Here is a 24,632-nt window from a genome sequence, read left to right as displayed (position 1 = left end):
CCTCTTGTACCAACCTGAGCACTCTTCATTCATGATTGACTACTTGTGTTGATCTAAAGGCTGTAGGGTTGTGTTGATGGTGGTCATGACACATGGAAATTCCACTACTGGCATGGGCCAGTCACTCTCACCTGTAGTTTGAGGTGGGTGGGTTCACCTCTCCTATAAGAGCAGAGCGCTTACTGTAATGGTCCACTCACAGACTAATGTAACTCAAAGTTTCAGGAAGAACGGAGAGAAGATTTTGTCTTTCCCCTGCTCTACTTTAGCACTGGTTCAGTAGGACTGTGGGGTAAACTTTTGTCCTCTACAACCGAAGTACGCCCCAGCTTGTCTCTCTTGGAGACTAGCTTAGTTTACAGCTGAACCGTGACACAGTGAGCAGGAAGCTAGCATGCTAGTGACAGGAGCCTCAGGACAACTCTCATGAGTTGTGTGTTTGAAGTACTCTGAAGTGCTTTACCTCCACTGGGGCAGGCACACAGCCTAGTAGACTCAGCTTGTGTTGTGAATAACTGTTAGTCCAGACTGCCTCTGCCCAGCTGACAATTTACATCCTTTGATTTGAATTTCCAAACTCTTCAAAGCCAGATCTGAGTTTTGCAGCATGGATCCAGCTCAGATGTCATCTTGTCTTCCCTCTGCCCTAGTGGCTCTAGTCTAGAATCAGCCATTTACCTTTAAGTTCCAGACGTTACTTCATCCAGCATGAATGTCACCACAAGCCTGTTAACAGTCCTGGTGAAAGCAGCTACCTAGCATGTCAAATTCTTACTGAAAAACCTTCCCCCACAAGCTGAGGGAAGAGAAATCTACCTTTGAACTACATTTGTTTCTACATGTGGTCTTAAGGGGAAAGGGAGGATTTAAGTGGATTCTAAAATTCAAATATACCAGCAAACCCTCTTCCCCTCCACCCCTACAATTTGAGTTTCCCCTTCACAGAGTTTACCAAAATGCTCTTTATTTTTCCACTTAAGCATCACAAAGCAGCAACATGGTCCAATTCAGAACAGTTGAAAAAGTTCAAGGCCAGACTAAAAGCAAAGTACTGGGCTGAGAGCAACTACTGTAGGTGGTGATGGAGGGTTGCCAGTTACAAAGAGGTAGGAGGGGAGCAGCCCTGCTGGCACAGTACTGACAGCCTCCAGAAGAGCTGGAAGCACCAAACAGACTTGCTTACCAACCAAGCTGCAAGCCCTGCAGTCTGTCTGCTGGCCATAGCTAGAATCCTATTCTGTATCTGCAGTTAATTTCTGGTGATGTTAAATGAGCCAATTATTGGGGGGAGAAGGGCAGAGTGAGCATGAGGGGTTTGGTGCTGTGATCATGTGATGGAAGCCCCATTTTCCCCCTGCTAAGCAACAGAGCTTTGAGGTGAGTACTCCCACCCACTTACTATGTTATTTCACTATTTAGATGATAGGGATCACCCTTTGGCAGTGACTATTAGATTTCCATTGTCTTTATGGGTGACAGCAAGTGATGGATGACATGCTAGAGGCATGATAGTGCTTCAACATTTATTATTTAATTTATTAAAAAAATAAATTAAAAGCAGATTGCTGAGAGCCACAATGTTTTACACTATTTCACTATAAGTAAACAGCTGTGCCTTCTGGGTAGCCAAGAATATCCAGCAGGGGGTCTTTTATTCAGGCCTTTATGTTAATATATTCACTTCTTCAGGTGCAAAAAAACAAAAACAAAAACAAAAAAAACACACACAAAAAATGTAAAGGACTCAATAGGACAGGAGACACATTTGGAGAGGAGTCATTCCAGTTCAGTCCATGACCTGGATCTTTTCCTGGGAGGGATGCATTGCTGCTGGCAGGAGAGGACATGCAACAGGTATTGCTCACATTTGGTACAGACGTCCATAGAAGGCCAGTCCATCACGGTCTCTCTTTGAGAGGCAAGAGACTGTGCTAGGCAATAGGGTTCAAACACTAGTGGTACTCTGAAAGTTACAAAAATGAATCCAGGCTTCAGTTAAATAGGTGGAGTGTTCTGCCAACCCCTTTCCCGATCTGATCCAACACCCACTTAGCACTTCATCTAGAGCACAGTCCTGGATGGTGCTGAGCACCTTCTACTCCCTTCAGTGTATGACATGACTGGAACAAGCAAGCACCAGCTCATCTGCATTGTTGGGGGTGGTGTGGGGGGGAAGAACATGGCCTCCAATGATCAAGATGGTCTGCATCCTAGAGGTCACTGCTAATAAAGCACATTAGTAGCTGTGGGGATCTCTTTACAGCTGTGGCTGGTCAAGAGGGGGGTCAAAACCTTCTGATAAATGGTCTGGCCCTGGTGATTTGCATTTGTCACCTCCAGCCTCAATCACCACCATGGACTATGCCTTGCAATGAGAGCAGCTACCCTGGCAGAGCTCCAACTGGTTCTGAATGCAGCTACCCACCTGTTAAGCAATACTAATGGCTATCATCTATGCTCTGAACACTGTACTGACCCACACTGAAAAGTAGATCGAATCCAAATGCTGCAATGGACAGGTCTTGTCTGCCCCAAAGAGACCTTTCAAATCCAAGAGTTTCCTAATACTGCTCTCATAATGGACAATGCAACTCCAGACTAGAAGGAAGAGACCTGAGAAAGCGGTCTTCTGATCTCCCCCAACCCTTACCCTGCCACCAGCCCATAGCTATGGGGCTCCTTATAACAAGAGCCAAGAATGTCCAGACCTTAACACATTCGGGACAGGTTTTAAACTATCTTTTTGGAATAGCTTTCCCACAATAAAAGGGGAAGACAAAAAAAGTTAACATGCTGGCAGAAAAGGAGAGAACCAAGAGATTGCTTGCTACTTTATGTATTCTGTGATGCACTCAGATACTGTAGCCTATGCACAAGATGCTATTAGTTTGCCAGAGGGGAGGATTCCTCTGGATCACCTAAAGTTACTGCCTATGAACATGAGTCCCAGTTTGTATCTAAGCTGTGGTGATATACAAGATATATTGGACCCTGATGGAGTTTTATCCACTTTAATGTCCCAGAGAATAAAATCAAACATTGGATAGGGATTATTGGGTGAATTTTTCTGCAATAGCATTAACTTGGAGAAAGATACAGATATAAGGTATGGAAGTCTTTTAGGTGAGATGTTAACTGTAGTTCACTCTACCCATCTCTGTTCGGAACCTGAGATCCAATGGCCCCCTTTCAAGAGAGTCATTAATAATGGGTAGGCCGACAGCCATTCAGTGTAACATGCTATTGGCCAAAGGCACTAATGTCTAACAGCCATTGTATTTGCCTACCCTGGTCCCACTTCACAGAAGCAATGCCTTGCCTTGAAAGGAACTTTGAGACACCCAGAAAGTGAAAGACTATAGAAAGTCTTACATTTAAAACAAACAAAAAACCTCACCTAGAACAATCCCAATGTTCTACTTCAAAAAACAACTGTGAGGATTTCTGGTCTTGGGTAGCCGAGTCCTCCTCCATGGAGAGTCTCAGTGCTTTTATTAAGCTAAGCGGAAGATGCACACATGGTCTGGAGGGCACAGACATCTAGAACCAGAATGCCATGAAACTTAAGTCACCAACAGAGCAAATTCTCAGTTTTAAAAAGCCAGTATGGCTCAGGGCAAGTTTGCCAAATGCAGGACTAGTCGATATGTTAATATACTAGTAAGGTAAGTTGTACCAGGGTCAGGAAGTTCACTGTAATAAGTACTTCACCCAGAGGTCTCCAAGCACTTTACAAAGATGGATAGGCATCATCATCTCCATTGTCACAGGAGTAAAAGGAGGAACAAAGTGAAGCAACTTGCTTAACATCACAGCAAGTTAATGGCCAAGCTTTGAAGAGAAGCCAGAAAAATATGTTGTTTTCCATCTGGTCCCTTAGACTGTGCAACTGACCATACTTTTGGGGGTGTATATATTTTTGTTACTGATTTGGAATCTTGAGACAGCCTCTTCCATCTTCTTCGAGGCAACCCGGAGAGAGGTTTAAGGTAAATTGGAAGAGGCAATGGGACAGAGGAAATTTTATGATTAGGTAAGACACATGGTGGGGAGTGTCAAGACAGAAATTAATCAGTTAAACTACTGTACAGAGTAACGGACTTACCTTGATGCAGCAATTGCAGCAGATGACACTAAAGGGGGGAGGGGAGGGGAAAAAAACAGTGTTATTATTTGAACAGAGTTCAGGAGATCTCAATACTGCAGACAAAGATGTGTCTTCCAAATAAGCTCAAAAGACATCATTTGCAATTCTGACTTATTCACCTGGCTTCAATTAGAACTTCCCCATTCACTGGTAATTTGTGAACAGACTAATACGTACTAGTTTAAATGACTGATGTGTGAAAAAGCTCCAGCCTATGGAACTACTCACTATTTGCCACATGTACTCAATATTCACAATTCAGTACCAGGGTTGTGTGACTGGGTCACCAAATGACAGGGTGTTCGATTGCTGCTGGATGACCCACGGTTCACGAACTGCTTTGCCTCAAATGTAGTTAAAATGACTAAGTCTGTAACAGGCCCCAGATTTGTTCCCCCCCCCAAACAAATCTTACAGTTTATGAGCAAGCAGAGGGGTCTCAACATGTTCCAAGTCACTGAAGCATTCAGATAATTACACTGTTCATCCATAAGATCCTGACTGAGCATTTGCCTAGGAGCCTGATCTAGAACCAAGCCACCATCTGCCCCAGGACTTTGGGGATGGTCAGATTCCACCTTTGCAGTGGAGGGCAGTCTCAAGTATAGGGGAACAAGGATGGTTCTTGAATGGTAAGAATTTCATTATCTTTCATGAATTTTAAAATTAAATAAACTAAGACACTACAAAGGGGACAGTCTTCCCTTCACTCATAACCATGAGAAAACAGTTACAATAGTGCTCAACTATGCAGGCAAAATTAAAGGGATAAACAACTTGCTCCATTGAGTGCTGCAATTGGACACTTTAGAATAGTTTTTATGATCCTTTCTCCTGCCCCATAAAGTCCTTCTACATCAGCTTACCTGCTACAGAGATGACACCTGTAAGGCCACAGAAAGACCATCTGCTTATGGCAATTGAAACAGACCTGCAGATAAGAGTTACCTATGAATGCCAATGGGAAGTAACTCTTGGCAAGCAGTAACTGTTGCCAGTACAGAATAGCATATTCTATATTATTCAGCATCCTGAAGGCTTTAGATCTACATACAGTAACAGTTCAAATACAGGAAGGCAGAGACATAAGAATTAAAAGCCATAGGCAAAGAAGTTTTCAGAGAAGATTTGAAACTTGAGTGTTGATGACAAGATTTGACTCAGACAGTAAGAGCTGCTCTTGATGATGGCTAGATTGTGTGGACGACCATAGGCATCCAATAAAGAAAGCAAGGTGGGGATAGGGAAATGAGACAGACTATTATTTCCAGGGAGATTAAAGTGTCAGGCAAATTTTGATCCTGAAGTGGATGATGAGCCATAGGAAAAGCTAAGGAATAGCTTGGAGGTTTTTTTTTTGGTTTTTAAATAAAGCACTCATGGTGGTGAGAAGTGGTGTTGCCCCAGGTCTCAGCCTGGAGCACCAGAACTTGGGGAAGCCAAAGAGGAGAGAGTGTCAATAGTCAAGAAAGGGAGGGGATCTTGGAAGACTATTACAGAAGAGGCAGAAAGAAGGCAGGGTGTACACAAGCAGCGTTGGGGACTCTGACAGAAGTGTGAAGAAAGTGAGGATTCAGTAGGGTGACCAAATATCCTGTTTAAAGGGACAGTCCCATTTTTGGGACTTTTTTCCTTATATAGGTGCCTATTACCCCTCACCCCCGTCCCATTTCCTCCCCCCCCCACCACAGTTGCTATCTGGTCACCCTAGGATTCAGGGTCAAGGGCACCATAGTTGGACAGTGGAAGTGAACAACTATGTTAGGAGAAAAAAGAAAAGGAGTACTTGTGGCACCTTAGAGACTAACCAGTTTATTTGAGCATGAGCTTTCGTGAGCTACAGCTCACTTCATCGGATGCATAGCATCCTATAACCTATGTTAGGAGAAACTCCTTTTGCTCAAGAAAAACACTTTGGTCTCATAGTCCAAGTATCTGAATGTCCTTCAGCTAGAAGTCTAGGGTTTGCATTTGCTTAGAGCTTTTAGGAATGTCAGAAATCCTAGTTAAGTATTGCATCTTAAATCCATTTGGTTCTTGTGGGCCAGCTATGACAGAGTTTTCTTACTTTGGACACAAGGGATCTGTTGGGCAACAGCATGGAGTACTGGAGAACTAGCTAGGGTCTAGGCTCAGTGTGCAAATTAAACTTACTTAGAAATTTAACACTGTGCAGTGTCTAAAGCTTCCATGTGGACCAGGGCAGGATTCCTGAAGATCAGTGTATTATAGGGTTAAGTGAAGCCACTTGGGATCCATTTGGTTATCAGGCACATGTTATTCCCAGGAATGAAAGGACAGGAGTGCATGGAGAGGAGTGAAGCCAGCAGGTTCTTCAGAAAGAAAGGGCAGTACATCTAGGGGGAATGGTAAATACCCTGGCTCTTGAAGATCTACTATAACCATCTCTTTGGTGGGAGCCCTCCATTTCAGACATCACGGCATATCTGCTTCCAATCAGTTCAGCAATGGTTGGTGATGGCCAACTTGTAGGAGAGGGGTAATCCTAGACAAAAAAGGATAGCTAAGAGTTAAAGACCAAAGAAAAAAAGCCAGTTGTTTGAGTGGGATTCTAAACCCGAATTGAACCCCAGCCCCAGGTGACTGATGGGTCTGTAGTACAGCAACTGCCCAAGTCATCTCAAGCATCTCCTCTCAAGCTCAGGTTCTGAGACAATAGAGGGCAGCCTGGCAAAGTGCCCTTCTGAGTCACAATACAGCCATGCCAGAGGCTGAGGGGAGTGAAGGATGGCAAGGGATGCACCTGGCTCCCATCTGGAAGGTGAGCCATGTTCTGAAGAAGTAGTTTTTGAAAGCCAGCCATGAAAGAGAGCTTCAGGCCACAGTTATATTCTCTGCTCCCCATACAATGAAGGGCCTTTTTGTATTAGGATAAGTCCAAAAGGCCACCCTGATACAAAAATGTGGTGTACCCCTTTCTGCAGCAGATAGATGACAAAACAGCAGGTCTTACTGCAGCAGTGAAAGGACTGCATTTAAAGGTGTGGTACAAAATTCAGCATGGAGGACCAGAGCCACAAAGGTACTTAGGCACTTTAGTCCCAGTTTTAGGCTCTGCTGCAGACCACAGAACTCCTACTTGGCTGCTGGTCAACCCTCTAGGCACCTGACCTCACTGCTGCCTCCCACTAGGCATCCAGATGCCTAACTCCCAGAGCACTCCAGGAAGATGGGGTGCTCCTCCAGCTAACTCACATGCAGGGCTGGATCCAGTAGGCATGCTCAGTAGCTGCCTAGCAGATCGGGTTCCATTCAAAATCCAGCCTGCAGAAGAAGAGGTACCATCCTATAACTTTCAGCCCAGTGGTTTGAGCACTCAGCTGGGATTCATAGATAGATTCATAGATACTAAGGTCAGAAGGGACCATGATGATCATCTAGTCCAACCTCCTGCACAATGCAGGCCACAGAATCTCACCCACCCACTCCTGCGAAAAACCTCTCACCTATGTCTGAGCTATTGAAGTCCTCAAATTGTGGTTTAAAGACTTCAAGGAGCAGAGAATCCTCCAGCAAGTGACCCGTGCCCCATGCTACAGAGGAAGGCGAAAAACCTCCAGAGCCTCTTCCAATCTGCCCTGGAGGAAAATTCCTTCCTGCCCCCAAATATGGTGATCAGCTAAACCCTGAGCATATGGGATGTGAGAGACCCAGGTTCAATTCCCCTCTGAGTGAAGAAGGGAGAGGCCCTGTTCAAATCTCCCAGAAGAGTGCTCCAACCACTGAGCTATGGGATATTCTGGTGTGGGCTCCCCAGTCTCTCCTGTTGAAGCTTTTCCTCTATCGATAAATACTAAAGTGCATCAGAGAGATTATTCTGTAGTGGTTATTAGGGACCCACCTGAAAGCTTCAGTCCCCTTGCACCAATAACTACTTATCCACAGTGGAACAGCTTCAACAGGAAACACCAGTACATCCCATAGCACAGAGGTTAGAACACTGTCAGGAGACATGAAAGACCCCTATTCAAATCTTCTCTTTCACCCCAGGCAGAGAAGATTTGAACTTGGGTGACTGCTCTATCCACTGGACAAAAAGCTATAAAGTGAGCAGCACCACCACCAACCTCCCCTCTCCCACAGTTGGGTGGAGTAAGCCAAGCACTCCTTGCAAGAAAGATTTAAGTGATTTATAAGCCTAAACTGCCTGACTCCAGGATCAATGTTCCCAGTTTCTGGATCATGAGCAGACAGGAGTCTCCCTGTAGCCTGGATTTAAGAGCCTATCTCAGAGAGGGGTGGGGCTTAACACACCTCCATTGGCATCTCCCATTGGCTAGCTTAGGTGACTCCCTGCTTAGCATGCTGGCTTTGCTGATCACTTTTTAAGGCACCTCTCTCCCCATTCATTGTATATGTATATAGGCTCCTAACTTTGTTGATTGTGTTGTTGTTGTTCCTGTGATTTTTCTAGACACCTAGAAGTTAGGTACTGTGATGCTGAATGTTGTAGTACCTAATTGGATCAGGGCTCAGGAGTCAAGGTACATACACCCTGCTAATCAGTACATAGGGTTATTTTATTTATTTAAATTAAAGATGGCTGCTAAAGGCATCCACACTTAATGTAGAAAGTTAAGAGTTCTTAGGCCCAGGTTATTTTCCATCTGAACAGCTACATTGAGCATACTTTCAAGAAACAGCCCATTGTTTAGTTCAGACAGGGTTCTGATATCCAGCTTTCACCATATGCCTTAGGTCGCACACACACACAGGGAAAATAAGCCATGTTTGACAAATTCTCACCATCCCTCTTGTTTCCAGTGTTCTAGGCTTGGCAGCTACAGTAGAGAGGATCTTACTACATTTAACACTCTAAAAATGCATTCAGAGCATTAATGTCCACAGGGTGCGTGAAGAAGGGTTCTAGAAGAGTCTGTACCTGAATTCAAGCACCCGTGCTTTGCTGCTAGCAGACAGGAGTTGAGCACCATACTATTCACCATTGTGTATGGAACCTTGTTCTGAGCTGGTAAAGATGCTACATTCTTGTTAACACCAGATCTGAGACTATAGTTGCCACTGTACAGCTGCGCCCTTTGTACCAGTTGCTTTACTACTGGGGTTAGGCCTTGTCAACTGGGAAAAAACACAAGGACAGAGCACTAGATCTCTAACAGAACAGAGTAGCCAGCACACTTACTGTTGCACACCGTTAGACCGGCAGTTATGCTGGTTTTTCTCCCCACCTCCCATCACTGATGGGGGTGGAGTAGAAAGAAGTGGAACCTGTGCGACACCTTTTGTCAATCATGGCTTGGTTTTCCTAACAACGCCTTGAAATGCCTTATTCCTGCAGTTCAGTTAGGAGCACCGTGTAGCGTGCTTGTTAACCGGTTCTGACGTTATCGGTTAGTAGAATGTGCGTTATGCTAGTTTCTGCTGAACATGCACTTTCAGGTGCATTTTTAACATTCTGCAGGAGCTCTAGAACTGTAGCCATATACCATTTATTTTAAACGTTACTCATCATCAAGGGACAGTTACCCCATCACAGACTCAGAAGAGCCAAGCTAGACAGGAACAGCACCAGCTGTGCTAACTAGCAGAGGAGCAAGCACTGAAGAGCAGAGTTGTGTGAATAATGGATTTTTTGCGCTTGCTATCAATTCTAAAATCCAAAGGTTTGGGTTGAACAAAACGTCGTGTTTTGATTTAGAATATTTTAAACTTGGATTGATTTAGACTATTTAAGTGTTTTAATCAAATAGTCATTTGGAACCAAAAATGGATTTAAAAAAAAAAAATCTAAACATTTCATTTTGACACTTTCAAAACAAAATTTCAAACTGAAACAATTCAGCAAAACTGTCAAATTCGTAAAACATTTTGGTGTTGCTATATCTATTTTTTGTTGAAAAAGTTTGTCAAAAAAATTTGGCCAGCTCTATTAAGAGTTCAAGTTACAAAAGTTGGGGGAAGTCCATTTTCCCCATCCCATGTTCCCTTTTAGCGCTCACTTCTATCCTACCATCAAGCTGCAACCCTTGGGACAGTAGCCTGGCCAGCTCATTACCAGCTTGTGGCACCACTGGGAGCGGAGTTGCAGGCCCATGCAGGACTTACATCTTCCTTGATTTGAAGGGCACTCCTTAAAGACTTGGACCTCCCTCGGTAGAAAGGCTGTCGCGGATTTAGATTCAGAAAGCTGCTTGTTTTACAGTCTCCTCGCACTGGCATGCTCTTGGGGGTAAATGTGCAGTCTGCAGAGCAATCTGGAAATGGTAAAGTAGGAAATGACAACAAGGAGTTAAAGCGTAAATGTGATCTGGTAACTTCTAGAGATTCTCTAGATGAGTGGAACGCTTAAGTATGACAGGCTGATCAGTTTCTGAAGGCAGTGAAGCCTGTTCTGAAGACCCTCTTCCCTTCCTCCCCTTTACCCAAAATCACAGAAGCACCAAGTAATTGGGTACATTCTGATTAGAAATGTAAGCAAGAAACCGTGATATTTTGTTTATATATGGGTCCTACTTTAAATCAATGATTAACTTATTCCTTTCATTCACACATTCTAAAGCATCACTGAATGTTTGCTACCATAACATACATCTTGAGGCCTGAAACTGGAAGCATGAAGAATTTTGTTACTATTTAGAAATTTAAACAGATTCAAGAAGTTTCACAGCCAGGAATCGATTTGAAAGGTCACTCTCCATGCCAGCAACTCCATGTTATGGAGATCCTCACATCAGATGGCTCTAGCAGACAAGTGACTTCAAAAAGGAGGAGGAAGCAGAGAAAGATGGACTGGGGTCAGCTCATCAGAATGTGGAGGACCCATTGATTCAAGTATTTAGACCATGTTGTGAGAGGGGAGAGTAAGACAGGAAAGGGCATACCGACCTGTGCTGCTTGAGGTCAGTACAGATCTGTGTGAGATGACTCCCAAGTTGTATTTCAATGCCCCGTCTGCTTCCTGTGGATCACAGATGGGAGATTCTTAGTGGGTATAAAACACCACATCAGAGAGGTAGGGTTGGGTGGGAAGGTCACCTCCCCATAATCTATAGCCCCTGAGAATACCAGATATGCTCCTCATTGACAATGAAGGCGACAACAGGGGTTCTTATGAGTGCCAATCATCTGGCAGTGATAAGGTAAGCAGAAGTAGTGGTGAAATTAGCTGGCTTGTTCACCTCAATTCACACACCATGCTCCAGATTATTAAGAGCAATAATAATAATGAGTCAAACTCCACTGGAGTTACATCAAGGATGAATTTGACCCAGTAAAGATTTTAAAAAGTGGAGATGGGACCCAAATCCTAACATCAACTCCAGCCACCCTCAAAAGTTTCAGGGATGGAAGATGTTCGGATGAAGCCCTTGAATCTAGACTCCCCTCCTACAGCTTTGGGGCCATGTAGGAACCTAAATTTTCCCTGGCTCCAGTTTGCATGCAGGAACTCATGAAAGCAACTCAGGAAATTCTGTGGGTGACATAGCCTAATCCCCAGATGGTTCCGGGCACCAATGCCTTGACCTCTCTCTAATCTAAACTAGTGGAAGTTCAAGACCCTATGATAGAAACTGCTTGAGAAGAGATCCTTAGAATACAGGAAACCTTAATAACTGGATTTTGTTTTAAAATCCTGAGTTGTTAGCTTGTGCTGCTGCAATCCTGCTAGCCAAGTGCATTTGTACAAGCCTTACCACTAGAGATACACCAATAGGATTCAGAATCAATGGAGCTATATGAGACATTATCAGAATGATCACAAGTTTCTACCAACTATACATGGGAGCTGTGCAAATACAGCTAGATATTTCATGCAAATATTCATTCACATTTGCAATTGCTTAAGTCAAAGGAAAGCATTTCACTGACAAAAGTGCATGTAGGAAAACTTCCAGTTTATGTGCAGGAGTATTTGTGCCAGAAGAAAAAGTGACTGCATTAGGGAACAGAAACAAAGACATGTGACTGACTAAACACAGCTTGAATTTCAGACACCAAGTACTCAGAACTGTTCATGATCAACTCATAGGGTTATTTTTTTAAGATTATGATCATTCTAATTTATTGAATTAAACTGTTTGCTCAGATATTCCACAAGCAGAGAAGGTTGAATGATTAACTTGCAGTGAGTAACATATCTCCACTATATCCCATAACACGTGAAATGCAGACATCTCTGGAGTGGAGATCAGCGATAAAGGGAAGGGGAGCAGAAGACATTTTGGCTAACATTGGCTTCACAGATTCCAACTCTTATGAAAAGAGTCATGGAATGTGCACTGAGAACCTCAGTTTTAAAGGCTCCATCTATACTACACAAATGATCCATTTTTACACAGGGCTTGGATTTCCGGAGGGTAGATAGGACTTATATCAACTGATTGGTACTCCAATTTATTCACCCTAGAAGAGTGAAGGGCCAAGTTGCCCATGCTGGGATTTGAACCTCAAGTTCCAGGGTGCCTATATATTTTGGCCATTTCAGCCTCTATAATAGCAAGATTTCATTTAGAAGGACTTACCTGAAATTCTGGGACCAGCAAGTTAGGGATCAGCAGCTGTTTTTTAACTTTGTGAATTGTAAGCCCCGTACTGGCATTTTGGACAGATAAGACATTGCCACACAGGGAATTCAAAGAAAACATTGGCATCACAAAGGTATCTGGAAAAAACAAAACCAAACCAAGAATTGCAACCTAAGTGAGCAAGACACTGACGACAGACTCCATAAGTCTCACACTGGACCTCTGAGGCGGTGATGGCTCAGCAACCCTTTGCCTCCTTTTAGTCTCACAGGAGTTGAGCCTTTTACCCCATCTTTCTTGTAAGAGGTGAGAGACTCCAGCCCAGGCACATGGGCCCTAGCAGGTGACATAAGCCAGAGATGAAGGGGACTGGATTAGATGACCTCTCAAGAGCCCTTCCAGTCCTACAACGTTATGATTCTATGTCTGAAAAGTAGCAATGCTGGTGCCTCTGAAAATTGATCCGAGCGCCTTAGCATCCCTTACTTGACCCATGACTAACTCATACATCACAAGTATGCCTACTATTAGTGGATGCTCAGCAGTACCAGTAGGTACCTTTGTGCCTGCTCCCATTTGTCTCTGTGGAAGACGGCCGAAGCTTGTGTGTCTGTTTTATTTCCGTCATGAGCAGGTCGTGCAGACTGGGTTCTTTGGGGGAGTTCTCTTTCAGCTTCCTCTCTGAGGCCTGCAACATGAAGTAGAGAGCTATGAAAAGCCACTGGATAAAATGATGAAGATCCCAGAGCAATATAGACATGCCCTTTCTGAGAAGTGCACTGTTTCACAAGTCAGTCTCCACACCCAGCCAGAAATTCTGTATCCCCAGCACTCTCACCATTTGTAACCTGTGCACTTTCCACACAAATTCCAATCTATAGGAACAATAGAGTGTTTTGCTAATCCATGGAGAACGTTCTCCATGGACCAACTCAAAGTAGAAGCTATAGTAAGTGAACCATAGCTTGACCAAGACTGTTCAGAAACATTTTAGGAGGCAAAAAGGAAGAGAAGCAGCTGTATTAGTTAGAAATGACTAGAGGAGAAAAGGTTGAAGATCTGAGTCATCTTCCCTTCCCCCTGTAACACAGGGGGTCTTTTAATTTGGCTTATATATAAAAAAAGGGATGTTCTAACATTCCAGCTACCTTGCCGGACTTGTGAATGGGATAGGTCAGTGTTGCTTCAGCCAGTTCAGGGATCCTTCTGTTCATGCCATCACAACTAAACAAGTCACTTACTGGCTTTAAAGGAGGCTGTGAAGGACCTGTGTTGCCTTCAGAGCTCTTGCAGTTTTGCTCACTGTTGATCTGAAAGGGCGAAAAGGACACTGAAGTGATGAAAGTTCATTTTTTCTTGAAAAGCCTCCTTCCCCAGAAATGGAGGATGAACTAGGAAATACAGTTTCACGACCTTACATAGCCACTCATGGCATTTCACAAGTGTGCCTCTAACTCAAGTCAATCTTTATAGGCAAGAGATTAAACAAGAGTCCTATTATAAGACACTTCTTGGGAGTGAAGGGTAAAAAGGGCAATAGGATTGTAAGATGTTGTTGCAAGGAGAAAAGCCTGTGAAGAAATAGCACATGGCTATCTACTGGGAGCTGGGTAGCACTTAGGTATATGCACAAGGCTTACAAAATTCCTGCAGCCCATGAAAAGATCATGCATAGAAGTAGCATAAAGAGTTTCAAGGCTCTAAGAAACCTCAACATACTCCAACTCCAAAATTACAACATATCCAGACCATGGTCACACAGAGAGGGGACCTCATGCATTAGAGCTTAGCAGAACTTCCCCACCCAGTAAAGCACGAATAGCACCCCCTTGTAGTTTAAGAAGCTCCTAAACAGGTTAACTGTAACAGAAGTAGCTAGCAGGCACATACAAGTTTGTTTCTCAAGTTCTCATTGGAGAACACTAAGACAGAGATTATATCACGTGGGCACCTCTTCTGCAACCCCTCCTGCAGCAAGCGTAGGGCTGTCACAAGAGGACAGTATTTTGAGAAAATGAAACCAGACTCCACTAAGTATATCGGGTGAAGCTGCGTTTGTTGGCTAGCCGTATTTTGTACCTGTGCTGTTTGCTCTAAAGCCCTGCTCTTTAGGAAAGCACTGGGGAATGCAGAGAGTGAGGGGAAGATACTAGCACTGTGTCTCCAGGTCAGTTTGCCATTTATCCTCTTGTGTTGCCTATTCCTCTCATTTGTGCTTGCAAACTTGACCCTGGTTTGATAAAGACTGATGCAAAGCAGCACTGAAGGTGCAGAGGGGCTCATTTGAATTTTGATGACTCACTTGTCGTTTCCAGAGGCTGTTTTGATCAAGGACTGCACTGTAGCTAGCAGGAGGTACATGTACAACTGCTTGATAAATGCTTTTGTTACAGTGATGTATTTGTGACACTAATGATCCATGGACCACAACTGAAGACCCAGTTCATTCTGCCGCCTTAGATTTGAGTGCACCTGCAATTTATGCCTCATAACATATAACAGCTAGTGATATACCACCTCCTACCTGTCACTATTCCTCTATGTGTATGTAACCCACACACCTCCTGAGTGTGGTGTTCAGTCCTATCTAGTGACACCAAGACCACTTAGAGATAAAAAGATTAATAAGTCTGCTCTACAGCCTTAGTTAACAGCCAGCTCATATGGTGGAGGCTCATGCACTAAGCTCCAGAGGTCCCAGGTTTGATCCCACCCACTGACAACTGGAGTCTGTTGGTGTTACATATAGCCTACTCTAAGGTACTTCCTCTGCTCTCCCCTGATCACCAGAGTATCTGAGCACCTTGTGAACGGTGTATGCCATACTAGCGGGGTTCAGACTCAGGCTTCAAGTACAGTTTCTCAGCCCAATTGGAAGGACACCACTACAGTCCAGGAGCTGGTGTTTGACAGCTGGTGAAGGAGGGTGAGGGGAGGATTTTCAAAGTGAAGCTCTTCAGCCTTGGCTGAGCCAGGTATGTTATTCCCCCTCACCTTAGGAGGGCATACAATAAGCAGCTGAAGAACTGGTGTTTAGTGTGGTAGGCAAGATTTTTATTTTGTAACTATAGGTCTTTATTGCCAAACTGTCTCATCTCGTGCCAAAGAGTCGGCTTGCAAGACATCGCAACACCGCACAACCTCATGCCAGCTTTTAAAACTGCCCTAGCTCAAGCAGTGACAAGTGAGTGGTGATGCTGCAGTCCTTTAGAGGAACTCCATCGTTGTCTCTGGGCACATCAGCAGCATTGGAGCCCACTAACACTTCAGCCAGCACAACAGGACTTGCTGGGAACTTGTTCAGCTTTCCTTATTTTGCCCAAACCCCCATTCAAGTCAGTAAGTGCTGCTTAAGGCCCTCTGCTTAAGGCAGACCACTAGTAAGCTTCCCTTTGGATACATTTCATGTAAGAGTCCTCCATTTCTGAACGGCATACTGCCAAAAAGATCAGGTAGGATGCACCTTGGAGATCCTGTGGAGAGACAGATCAGTGATTCCAGAGCTGGGAAAGGTAGTGAGCAAGAGACAATTTTATGAAGTGGCTTCAGACAAGGTAGCCTAGAATGGTTTATACAGCGCTAAGTTTAGTTCTTGGAAATGAAGTGAGTTGGTGGGTGAATGTGGTGGCCATTATATGCACAAGTGGAGCTCATGAGTTCTCACTCATCCTTGGAGCCTGGAAGTTACTCCGAGGACACAGGTTGGGTTTAATCAAACAGATGTCAGATGCCAGGTAGCTAGAGTAGCAGATGCCAAACTAAGCATGATGAGAACCATTGCTCACCTTCACCTTGCGGAGGGTGTACCTCTTGCATCGGATGTCCTCTGTCAAGAGCTCAAAGGGAGAGCGGGTGTATTCCTTGGGAGGAATGCTACGTTGGGGTCGCTCCATGGCCTTGCGCAGCCTCACACCATTCTGCAGCTCCCCGAGGACACCGTGCCACAAGCTAGCCTGCTACAGGGCAACATGCAGAGGAAGAGCTAACAGCATTAGCCTCATTAATGCAGACGGGCGTGGAGCTATGCACATGCTCCACCCACTTCAGTCATTTGTCAGGGGGCGCACACACTTAAAGACTGGGGCAACAGTTATACTCCGAAGAGGCATCTGAGCATTGAGGTCAAGATGATCGGTGCCTTAGATACTCCAACTTACTTATATAGCTAGGACAGCACAGCTCTGCACCAGATGTGCCTAAGGAGGGGTCTGCCTAATGGTGATGTTCAGCATATTAAGTGTATAATCCTGTGCTCCACAGACTGCTTTAGCTACCAGATACCATTCAAGGGGTTGACATGAATCTATGAAGCCCTGCTCAACGTGGGCCCTGGCTACCTGCCAGGATGGTGCAAGCAGCTGGCTCTCTGGGGGCTTGAATTGGGAGACTAGAGGCAGAGGATTGGCAATGGGGCTCTTGCTTTTGAAACGGCACTTTTCCTAATTAAGTGCAGCGGAGTCTCTTGGGCTTTCAGGCCACACTGCAAAGGCCCATGCATTTACTCGGGTCTTCCCTGAATAAGCTATGTGAGGTTGATTTAGTGGTCTGGGGAGTGAGAGTTAACTTGCTAGTTTATTTTAATACATGACAAAATTGAAAATATGCCTAAACACAAACTTCACAAACATTTTTGTATGAATGGTTTGTTATGTTTCAAAGTGAACACTATTTAGACAAAGAGCAGGTCTCTTGGGGGTTGCTGTTCCTGTCTCTTAGCAGACTCCAGTGCATTGGTTTACCCTGGCAAGGCTCCAATCAGAAGAGCTGTTTACTTTTGGTTGAGCACTGAATTCACTGGCCCTGGACAGAACAGAACAAGTCATTGTCCCTGCCCCAGCAACCCTGGAGTCTACCAACTAGAGGGATAAGACTAGAGGGGATGGGGAGGAAGGGGGGGGTCGGAGAGAAAAGAATATGGAAGCTATATCTATAATGAGCTTTTTCTGGGAATCTCCCACCATTGCTTTAGCACTGATGGAGCTGAACAGGTGCTAACAGTTGAAGCCAATGGCCTTTAACTATCCTGACATCTAAACCTGCTCACAGCAGGTCTATGTGACATGGTGGCTAGAATGTCCCTGGCTGATCTACAGTGCTACAGTAGGAGATCTCCCCAAAGTTGGCAGTGTAGACAAGACCAAAGAGAAGAGAACTGCTCTTGGGGTGGATAGCAATTCCCAGAGAGCTCGAATTTAGTATAACGTGTCACTTGGTATTTAGAGGGTTTTAACTGGTTATGTTTATCTCTATTTGTTTTAAGCTGGGAAGTCACTGGAAGGCCTCACAGAGGGAGTATAAAAAACAAAACCAAGAATTCTAAATCCTTACCCAGTAATTATCCTTCTCCTTCTGAGTGTCATTTTCCAGCAAGTCCTCCACATCCATTCTTCGTAGACTCTGTCAAATGAAGATGTGACATGATTAGCCTGTACTGTTCCAGTCATTCCTAGACCATTCCTGTCTGTCCAGCCCCAGTCACAGTACTGCCAACTCCAACAGTTGAAAAAACAACGTGGAAGACAAATCCATGAGATTAATGTATTCTGGCTCTTGGGAGAAAGCCCACCCTTTTCACATGCAGGGAATAGAACTTTAGCTTAATAACCTTCTGCTTGGGGAAAAGGCAAGAGGATTAGCCTGGAATTAAGTGCGTGGGGTAGGAGGAAAGAGACAGCTTAATGATGGTCCCAAAATACCTCTTTGGAGCGCTGTAGGGTGAGCATTAGTTTCTGAAGATCTATGTACTCAGCAAAGAGAGCCCTGCAGACTGTTCTGTAATAGCTGGCAGCCTCAGAGGGCCTGGGCAAATGCTCCTCACAGATCTGAAAGGAAATTCAGCCATATACTCAGCATTGATGGTTGGAGAAAAGTCCTCCTTGAAATAAAGGATTTGGGGACAGGGGCAGGTTGCATCTCTGAGTTTCCAGTTTACGCAGGTTCTGAGATTAGGATCACCTTTTCTTGTGTCCCTTGCATGTTATAGCTCAGAAGAGCCTTCCCTTCTGCTGGGAGGGCAAAGGGAAAAGGACTAGAGAAAGGGAAAGCTCAATTTTGTGCTAACTATGATGTAGGGAGCTATGTAATTTATCCTCTTTTATATACTGGAAATGTAAACACTGTCTTCTGATGAGGCTGCCCTTTTCTGAGACATGGCAGGGACAGCATGTTAGAGGAAGCCACTGTGTACTCTCATGAAGACTTGTTTTTATTGTCGGTTTTCCTTAAATCTAAAAATAAGCCTGGCAGACTGAAATTATGGCTGCTTGTGCATTGAACACACCAGCCAGTTGACCGGCAGCGAGAAAGCTTCGTTGTGCTCAGTCCATTAGACTGTTCTCAAAGTAGGAATCATTAGCATTCAAACCCCAGGTCTTTCAGAAACCTGGTATAAGGCCTTGGACAAATCATGTTTTATGTGCCTCAGTTTCCCCATATGTAAAATGGAAGAGGGGTGGTGAGGCTTAGTGTCTGGACAGTGCTTTGAAGCTAGAGCACTGACCAGAGACCATGTGTTGCTTTGGATAAAGTTTTTCTTAGTGCCTCCATGCTGCCCAAGTTCTACTGATACAAAAATACCTGCCCATATGGGGAGGGCTTCTAGTAAAAAGGCTAGTCTAGCCTAGAGGTGGGTTTGCAAAGCTATATCATAAGAGTCTTGCCTGCTAGAGACCAGAGGCCTGAAAAGAGGCTAGTTATTAAGATTAGATGAAGCATTTCCTTTAGCTTCAGTGCTGCTTTTGAGTAGAGGGTCCCATTATCCCTTGGGATATGGGAAAAGGTTGCTTGGGAGGGTCCACTTTCTGACATTGCACTAGTCTCTCCTGACTGCCTGCACTTACATTCAGCTGCCAGGCCAAGAATAGTTTTAGGTAGACGGAATGCTGCAAGCACTGATTTTCCTCTTATCTGCAGGAATCTCTCCTGAAGGCAGGACAGGTGCATTAACACCATGCTTTCTTACGGATGTGCCCATAGCTTTCTTTTTACCACCTGGGGCTTATCTGGACCCCATCCAAATAAGCTGAATCTCTGCAGGTGACTTGGAAAATCAGGCAAAGGGAGGGGGAAGTAGGAATCACAAACATGCTCCCGGCAGGCATGTTTCTATGAGGTTAAGTTCAAGGCAGGTACTTGCACCAGGAGACAGCCACAGAGGAGAACCAGAGTTTAAGGGCCTAGCCATGCTACAGATATTAATTGAGTTTGTAAGTCGTTAAGATATTACACATGGTGTATTTTCCCATCCTCACTACAATTAGTAGCTATGCCACTTAACTGTGTGGGGTCCTTGCCAGTGGCCTAAGATGGCATGAGGTTTCCTGCAAGCAGTGTGGGCCATGTGTATGTAGCCTGACCAATGTGAAACTAGTTTGCCCCTTCTTCCCATCTCTGCACAGCAGGATCTTCTGGAGTGCACCAGCTCACATGCGCTGGTGGGGCCAATACCAGATTTTCCCAGAATACACTGGAACAACCAGGTAGTATGGTAAGTGCAGATACATTAGAGAAGTTGACATGGTCGTATAGTAAAAATAAGAAGGGGGGAACCTTGAGGACATCCTGGAAAGTGATGGCTGGTTTTGTTGCCTCAGTGTCTAATTTCAGGAGGAGGGAGATCAGCTTCTCCAGCGATTCACTCAGCTCTCGCTCCAGATGGTTGTCAATCCCCCAATCCAGGGCTTTATAGATCACCATTCCCAGACGCTCTGTCAACTACAGAAGCCAAGGAAATGTTTTTTCAGATTAATGCAGAAGTAATTTGGTATTGTGGAGATAAAGTTCCCAAATGGAACCCCAACATTTCTATCCCTCCCAACCATGCCAGCACCTTTTCCCACATTCAAGGCCATCTACCTCTGTGGACACAACATAATCCTACCGCTGTCGTTCAAGCGGCTACTGAGATGCTCCACGGATCAACTGGGGATGAGAGACTGGGGCCTAATTCAGTTGTAACACTCAAATACAGTTAGATAACATTGTTTAAGTGAGCTATGGCAGCAGGGAAAGCAGCCTGCTTCATCTCGGACCCACCGTTGACAGCATTTCCTGCCACAACCCAACCTCCCCCACCCCTTCAGTGTCTATCTTCTGCCCAATCAATTTGGGTCATTTTTTAATTTAGCCTGGAACTTCACTTAGATTTCCACTCCCATGCAGGAGACAACACCCTAGGCAAGCCACTGGGATAGTATGAGTGCCATGAATATTAGATGACCATGGAATCTTATGAACCTGCTGCATCACTGAAGAGCAAGACTGCTGAGATTCCTTTAGCTAGTCCTTTTATCAATGCAGGCTTATATCTGTGCATTTGCCAGACTAAAGATCACAGGTTCTTCAATGTCATCTCTCAACTCCAGAGTCTTACCTGCTCCTCCAGTTGAGTCTCGTTAACATCTGAAAGGAAAACAAGTGAAAAAAGATAAAGCAGTTTACCAATCCCTACAGACTTAAGTCCATACTAGAGAGGGCAATTGGAGTTGGTGTTTGGTTTCTTGCTGGCGGTGGATTTGACTGGGATACCACTGAGCCCTCTGACCTCACCAGCCCTCTGACCTCTCACACTGTGCTGATGTGACAAGCTGCAGACCCACTCCTGGTCCTACACTTCCACAGCATTCACCCAGGTAGGGACACACCCAGCTGAAGTTACATGCAAGTTCTCTGACCAGCCACAGCATGAAGCAACAGTAGAAAGGCTACAGCCAAAATAACCCCCAGCTTTCCAGCCTAAGACCCCAGAGTGGTACAGTCCTGCCCTGGTCCAAACACCAACCAGTATGAATTTATTATCCAGTTCACCTCCCCCTCTATGTGGAGAGGAATATGCAACAGCCTCTCTGAGCTAAGATTCCCAAGTACTTCACTCCAACTCAGTGGTTTAGATAAAAGCAAAAACAAGTTTATTAAACTACAATAGATATCACTTAAAATCTAGCAAACAGATCAAAGCAGATTACCTAACAAACAAACACATACAAACTAAACTTAATATACTAAACAGATTGGATATGAATAGCAGTTTCTCACCCTAAGAGATAATACAAGCGGGCTTCAGATTCATAAGGCACAAACTACACTTGCTTTGCAGCTTGGAATCCTCAAGTCTTTCATACACAGGCTAGAAATCCCTTTAGCCTGGGTCCAGCACTTCCCCCAGTTCAGTCTTTGTTCCTCAGGTGTTCTCAGGAGTCTTCTTGCATGGGGAATGAAGAACCACTAATGTCACTCCCTTCCTTCTATAGCTTTAGTATATGTTGGGAACCCTTTGGCCCAAAACTCAGTTTGTGGAAAAAACACTGACAAGGCCTGGCTTGACAAAGCCTCAGCTGGGATGATTTTCATAGATATTAAGGTCAGTTGGTCCTGCTTTGAGCAGGGGATTGGACTAGATGACCTCCTGAGGTCTCTTCCAACCCTGATATTCTATGATCCCAAGATGGAGTCCAGAAATATGTGGCCTGGTCTCATGACCTTGTGGAGTCATAGCAACCATTACTTACAGGCTGTCTGGAGCATTCTCAGGAAGGCTCACCAGGTGGAAGGTAAGCTTCTCCTAAGGCCTATTGTTTTCCCTAAGGGCTCATTATCCTGAATAGGCCCTTCCCAGCCAGCTATCTAGACTATCTTGCCTAGTGAGCATCACCCAGGTGTAACTACATTTGATATAGTCAATATTCATAACTTTAGATACGAAAATGATACATGCATACCAATAGGATAATCATATTCAGCAAATCATAACTTTTCCAATGACACCTCACCTGACTCATCTTGCATAAAATGCATCATAATTATGCTTAATCATACATAATATCACTATGAAGAATATGGGGTACAGTGTCACAGTGGAGACCTCCAGAAGCCTTGGATCACATCAATCCTCCCCTTTCCAGAGGAGGTAAACCGAATATGACCATCTAAGGGTCACTAGAGAAGGTTCCTGGCACATCTTCCATCTCGAGCCACGCATGGTGGTGGTGATCTGTTAGTGGATGTTTGTTACCCCAAAGAAAGAATAATTCTCCTTTCCTTCTGCATCCAGTAGTCTCTGTGATGGTGGTGGTGTGCTAGGAAGAGAACATGCCTAAATATAGCTCCGTCTTTGCACCGTTTGACCTTTGGTAAAGGGAAGGCATATTTATTGTCCACTCCAGGATACAAGATCTAGAAACAGCCACAGAATCCTTAGAGAGGTTTCAGCAAAAAGGAATGTGGGAGAGGTGCTTTGCTCTGAATGCTGCCACAAAACGAACTCCAAGTCTTTATCAGCCACTTGTCCCTCTTCCCTCACCACCACAGCTTATGCTGACAAACACATACCAGCACAATTGGTGCTTCCAGAGAAAGTCTAACAGCACAAAGCAAGCAGGCTAGGAAGTACATCAATATGACTAAGCAGCTATCAGGTCACCAAAGCTTCAGATTAAAACACAAACATGTTGGGGGTGTGTGCACCCATGTAGGTGAAGACAATCAATTTCCAAACCAGAGCCCCCTCTCTCAAGCATTTGTACAAATCATCCCACAAAACAAGTGATTCAATAATCAAAGATAATGAGGGGGGGAGAAGAGAAGGAATAGTCCTACATTGAACTTCTGTAGCACTTTCTGGCCAAAAATACTTTACGAACTGTAATTAAGTTTCAAAACATCCCTGTACACTAGAAAAAAAAAAAAAGTATTTCATCCCCATATAATAGGTGGTGAAGAGCAGTAGATGCAGAACTAGAACCCAGAAACTTTGACTCCTAGTCAGATACTCTAACCATTAGAAATACTACTGGTTACAGAGTAGCAGCCATGTTAGTCTGTATTCGCAAAAAGGAGTACTTGTGGCGCCTTAGACTAACGGATGCAACCGATGAAGTGAGCTGTAGCTCACAAAAGCTTATGCTCAAATAAATGTGTTAGTCTCTAGGGTGCCACAAGTACTCCTCGTTCTTTTTTAGAAATACTACTGGTATGCTTCTCCATTCTCTGTAGATACTCTAATTGCTATGGAGAATACAGCCTTTCACATTAGGAGCATAGACATTTAGATCAGGAAATACTACAAGTTAGTTTTTTATTTGTAGATTGATTCATGGGATTCACCATGGAAAGCATTTCAAAGACAGAATCACATGGCTGTACATTCTCATGGGCACAATAAAGAAACCCATAGCATTATCAGAGGGAGAAGACTTTTGTCTAAGAGCCCTATCCACCAGTGCCTTTGTTCTTACCAGGCTTAGGATGCACCATGAAGGAAACAGCACCATCAGAATGGATAAGGATGCTTCCCAGACCTTTAATCACCACAGGCTGGGGGTCCTGAGCCAACTGCTTCATTTTATGGCAACATTGAAAGCAAAGGGCCCAGGCTTGCTCCTCACTTATTGGCTGGTCACAACATCTCAGAAACTCTCCCAAAGAGACCTTAGTGATATTCCTCCATTCACAGCTTGAACAATCCACTTTTTTACTTTCACCACTCCCCATGTGCTTGTTTTGTTCTGGACTGTTCTACAACCACTCCTCAGACAGCCATAGGCACTTCTGGCCGTCTTTTATCCATTCTGCCTTGTCTCTTCTTCAGGTGGGACCATTTAGAGCAACTTTAGGCTACAGCTCCTTAAAGGGACACCATTATTTTCATCATCTACTCTCTATTTATACAAGTACCAGTGAATGAAGACTGAGAAAACATTAAAAGGGACCTTGAAAGATCATAAGCATGAAAAAATTAATGTCTGGCGTAACTCCATTGACTTCAACAGGTTTGTAATTAGAACAAACATGGCTCCTGGGCTCAACAAATCAGATTCAGCATGGAAAAATACAAAATCATCATTGGTGGGGGTGGTAATAATCTACTATACAATATGGGAAGGAGACATCTGGTAATTAATGATGCTGAAAGAGACCTCTGGATCAGTAGACAGCAAGGAGGTGATGTGTTTTCAGAGGCATGTCCCATGGGGCAACCACAT

At 44.3% G+C, this 24,632-nt stretch overlaps 1 protein-coding gene across 4 annotated transcripts; it reads right to left on the bottom strand.

The window, feature by feature from the left end:
• Positions 1-1,506: 1,506 nt before the first annotated feature.
• LOC119565478 (protein spire homolog 1-like) lies at positions 1,507-24,226 on the bottom strand. Of its 4 annotated transcripts, none has more exons than XM_043538642.1 (16): positions 23,886-24,226; positions 21,026-21,054; positions 20,203-20,367; positions 18,351-18,476; positions 17,983-18,051; positions 16,440-16,610; positions 13,803-13,964; positions 13,213-13,342; positions 12,652-12,791; positions 11,015-11,087; positions 10,235-10,383; positions 6,525-6,653; positions 5,014-5,078; positions 4,106-4,133; positions 3,398-3,540; positions 1,507-1,963 (listed from the first exon to the last, which is right to left on the bottom strand). In XM_043538642.1, exons 1-16 carry the CDS (start codon positions 24,139-24,141, stop codon positions 1,777-1,779), a joined length of 2,022 nt encoding a protein of 673 aa, XP_043394577.1. In that variant the 5' UTR covers positions 24,142-24,226; the 3' UTR covers positions 1,507-1,776. The 4 variants fall into 4 exon arrangements, with proteins under 4 accessions (XP_043394577.1, XP_043394578.1, XP_043394580.1 ...); XM_043538643.1 differs by having other exon boundaries at positions 13,896-13,964; positions 23,886-24,217; XM_043538645.1 differs by lacking the exon at positions 13,803-13,964 and having other exon boundaries at positions 23,886-24,216.
• Positions 24,227-24,632: the final 406 nt, after the last annotated feature.

Source organism: Chelonia mydas, chromosome 1 (assembly GCF_015237465.2).
Source record: "Chelonia mydas isolate rCheMyd1 chromosome 1, rCheMyd1.pri.v2, whole genome shotgun sequence".
Taxonomy (NCBI): Eukaryota; Metazoa; Chordata; order Testudines; family Cheloniidae; genus Chelonia; species Chelonia mydas.
This window is presented reverse-complemented; position numbering and strand designations above follow the sequence as displayed.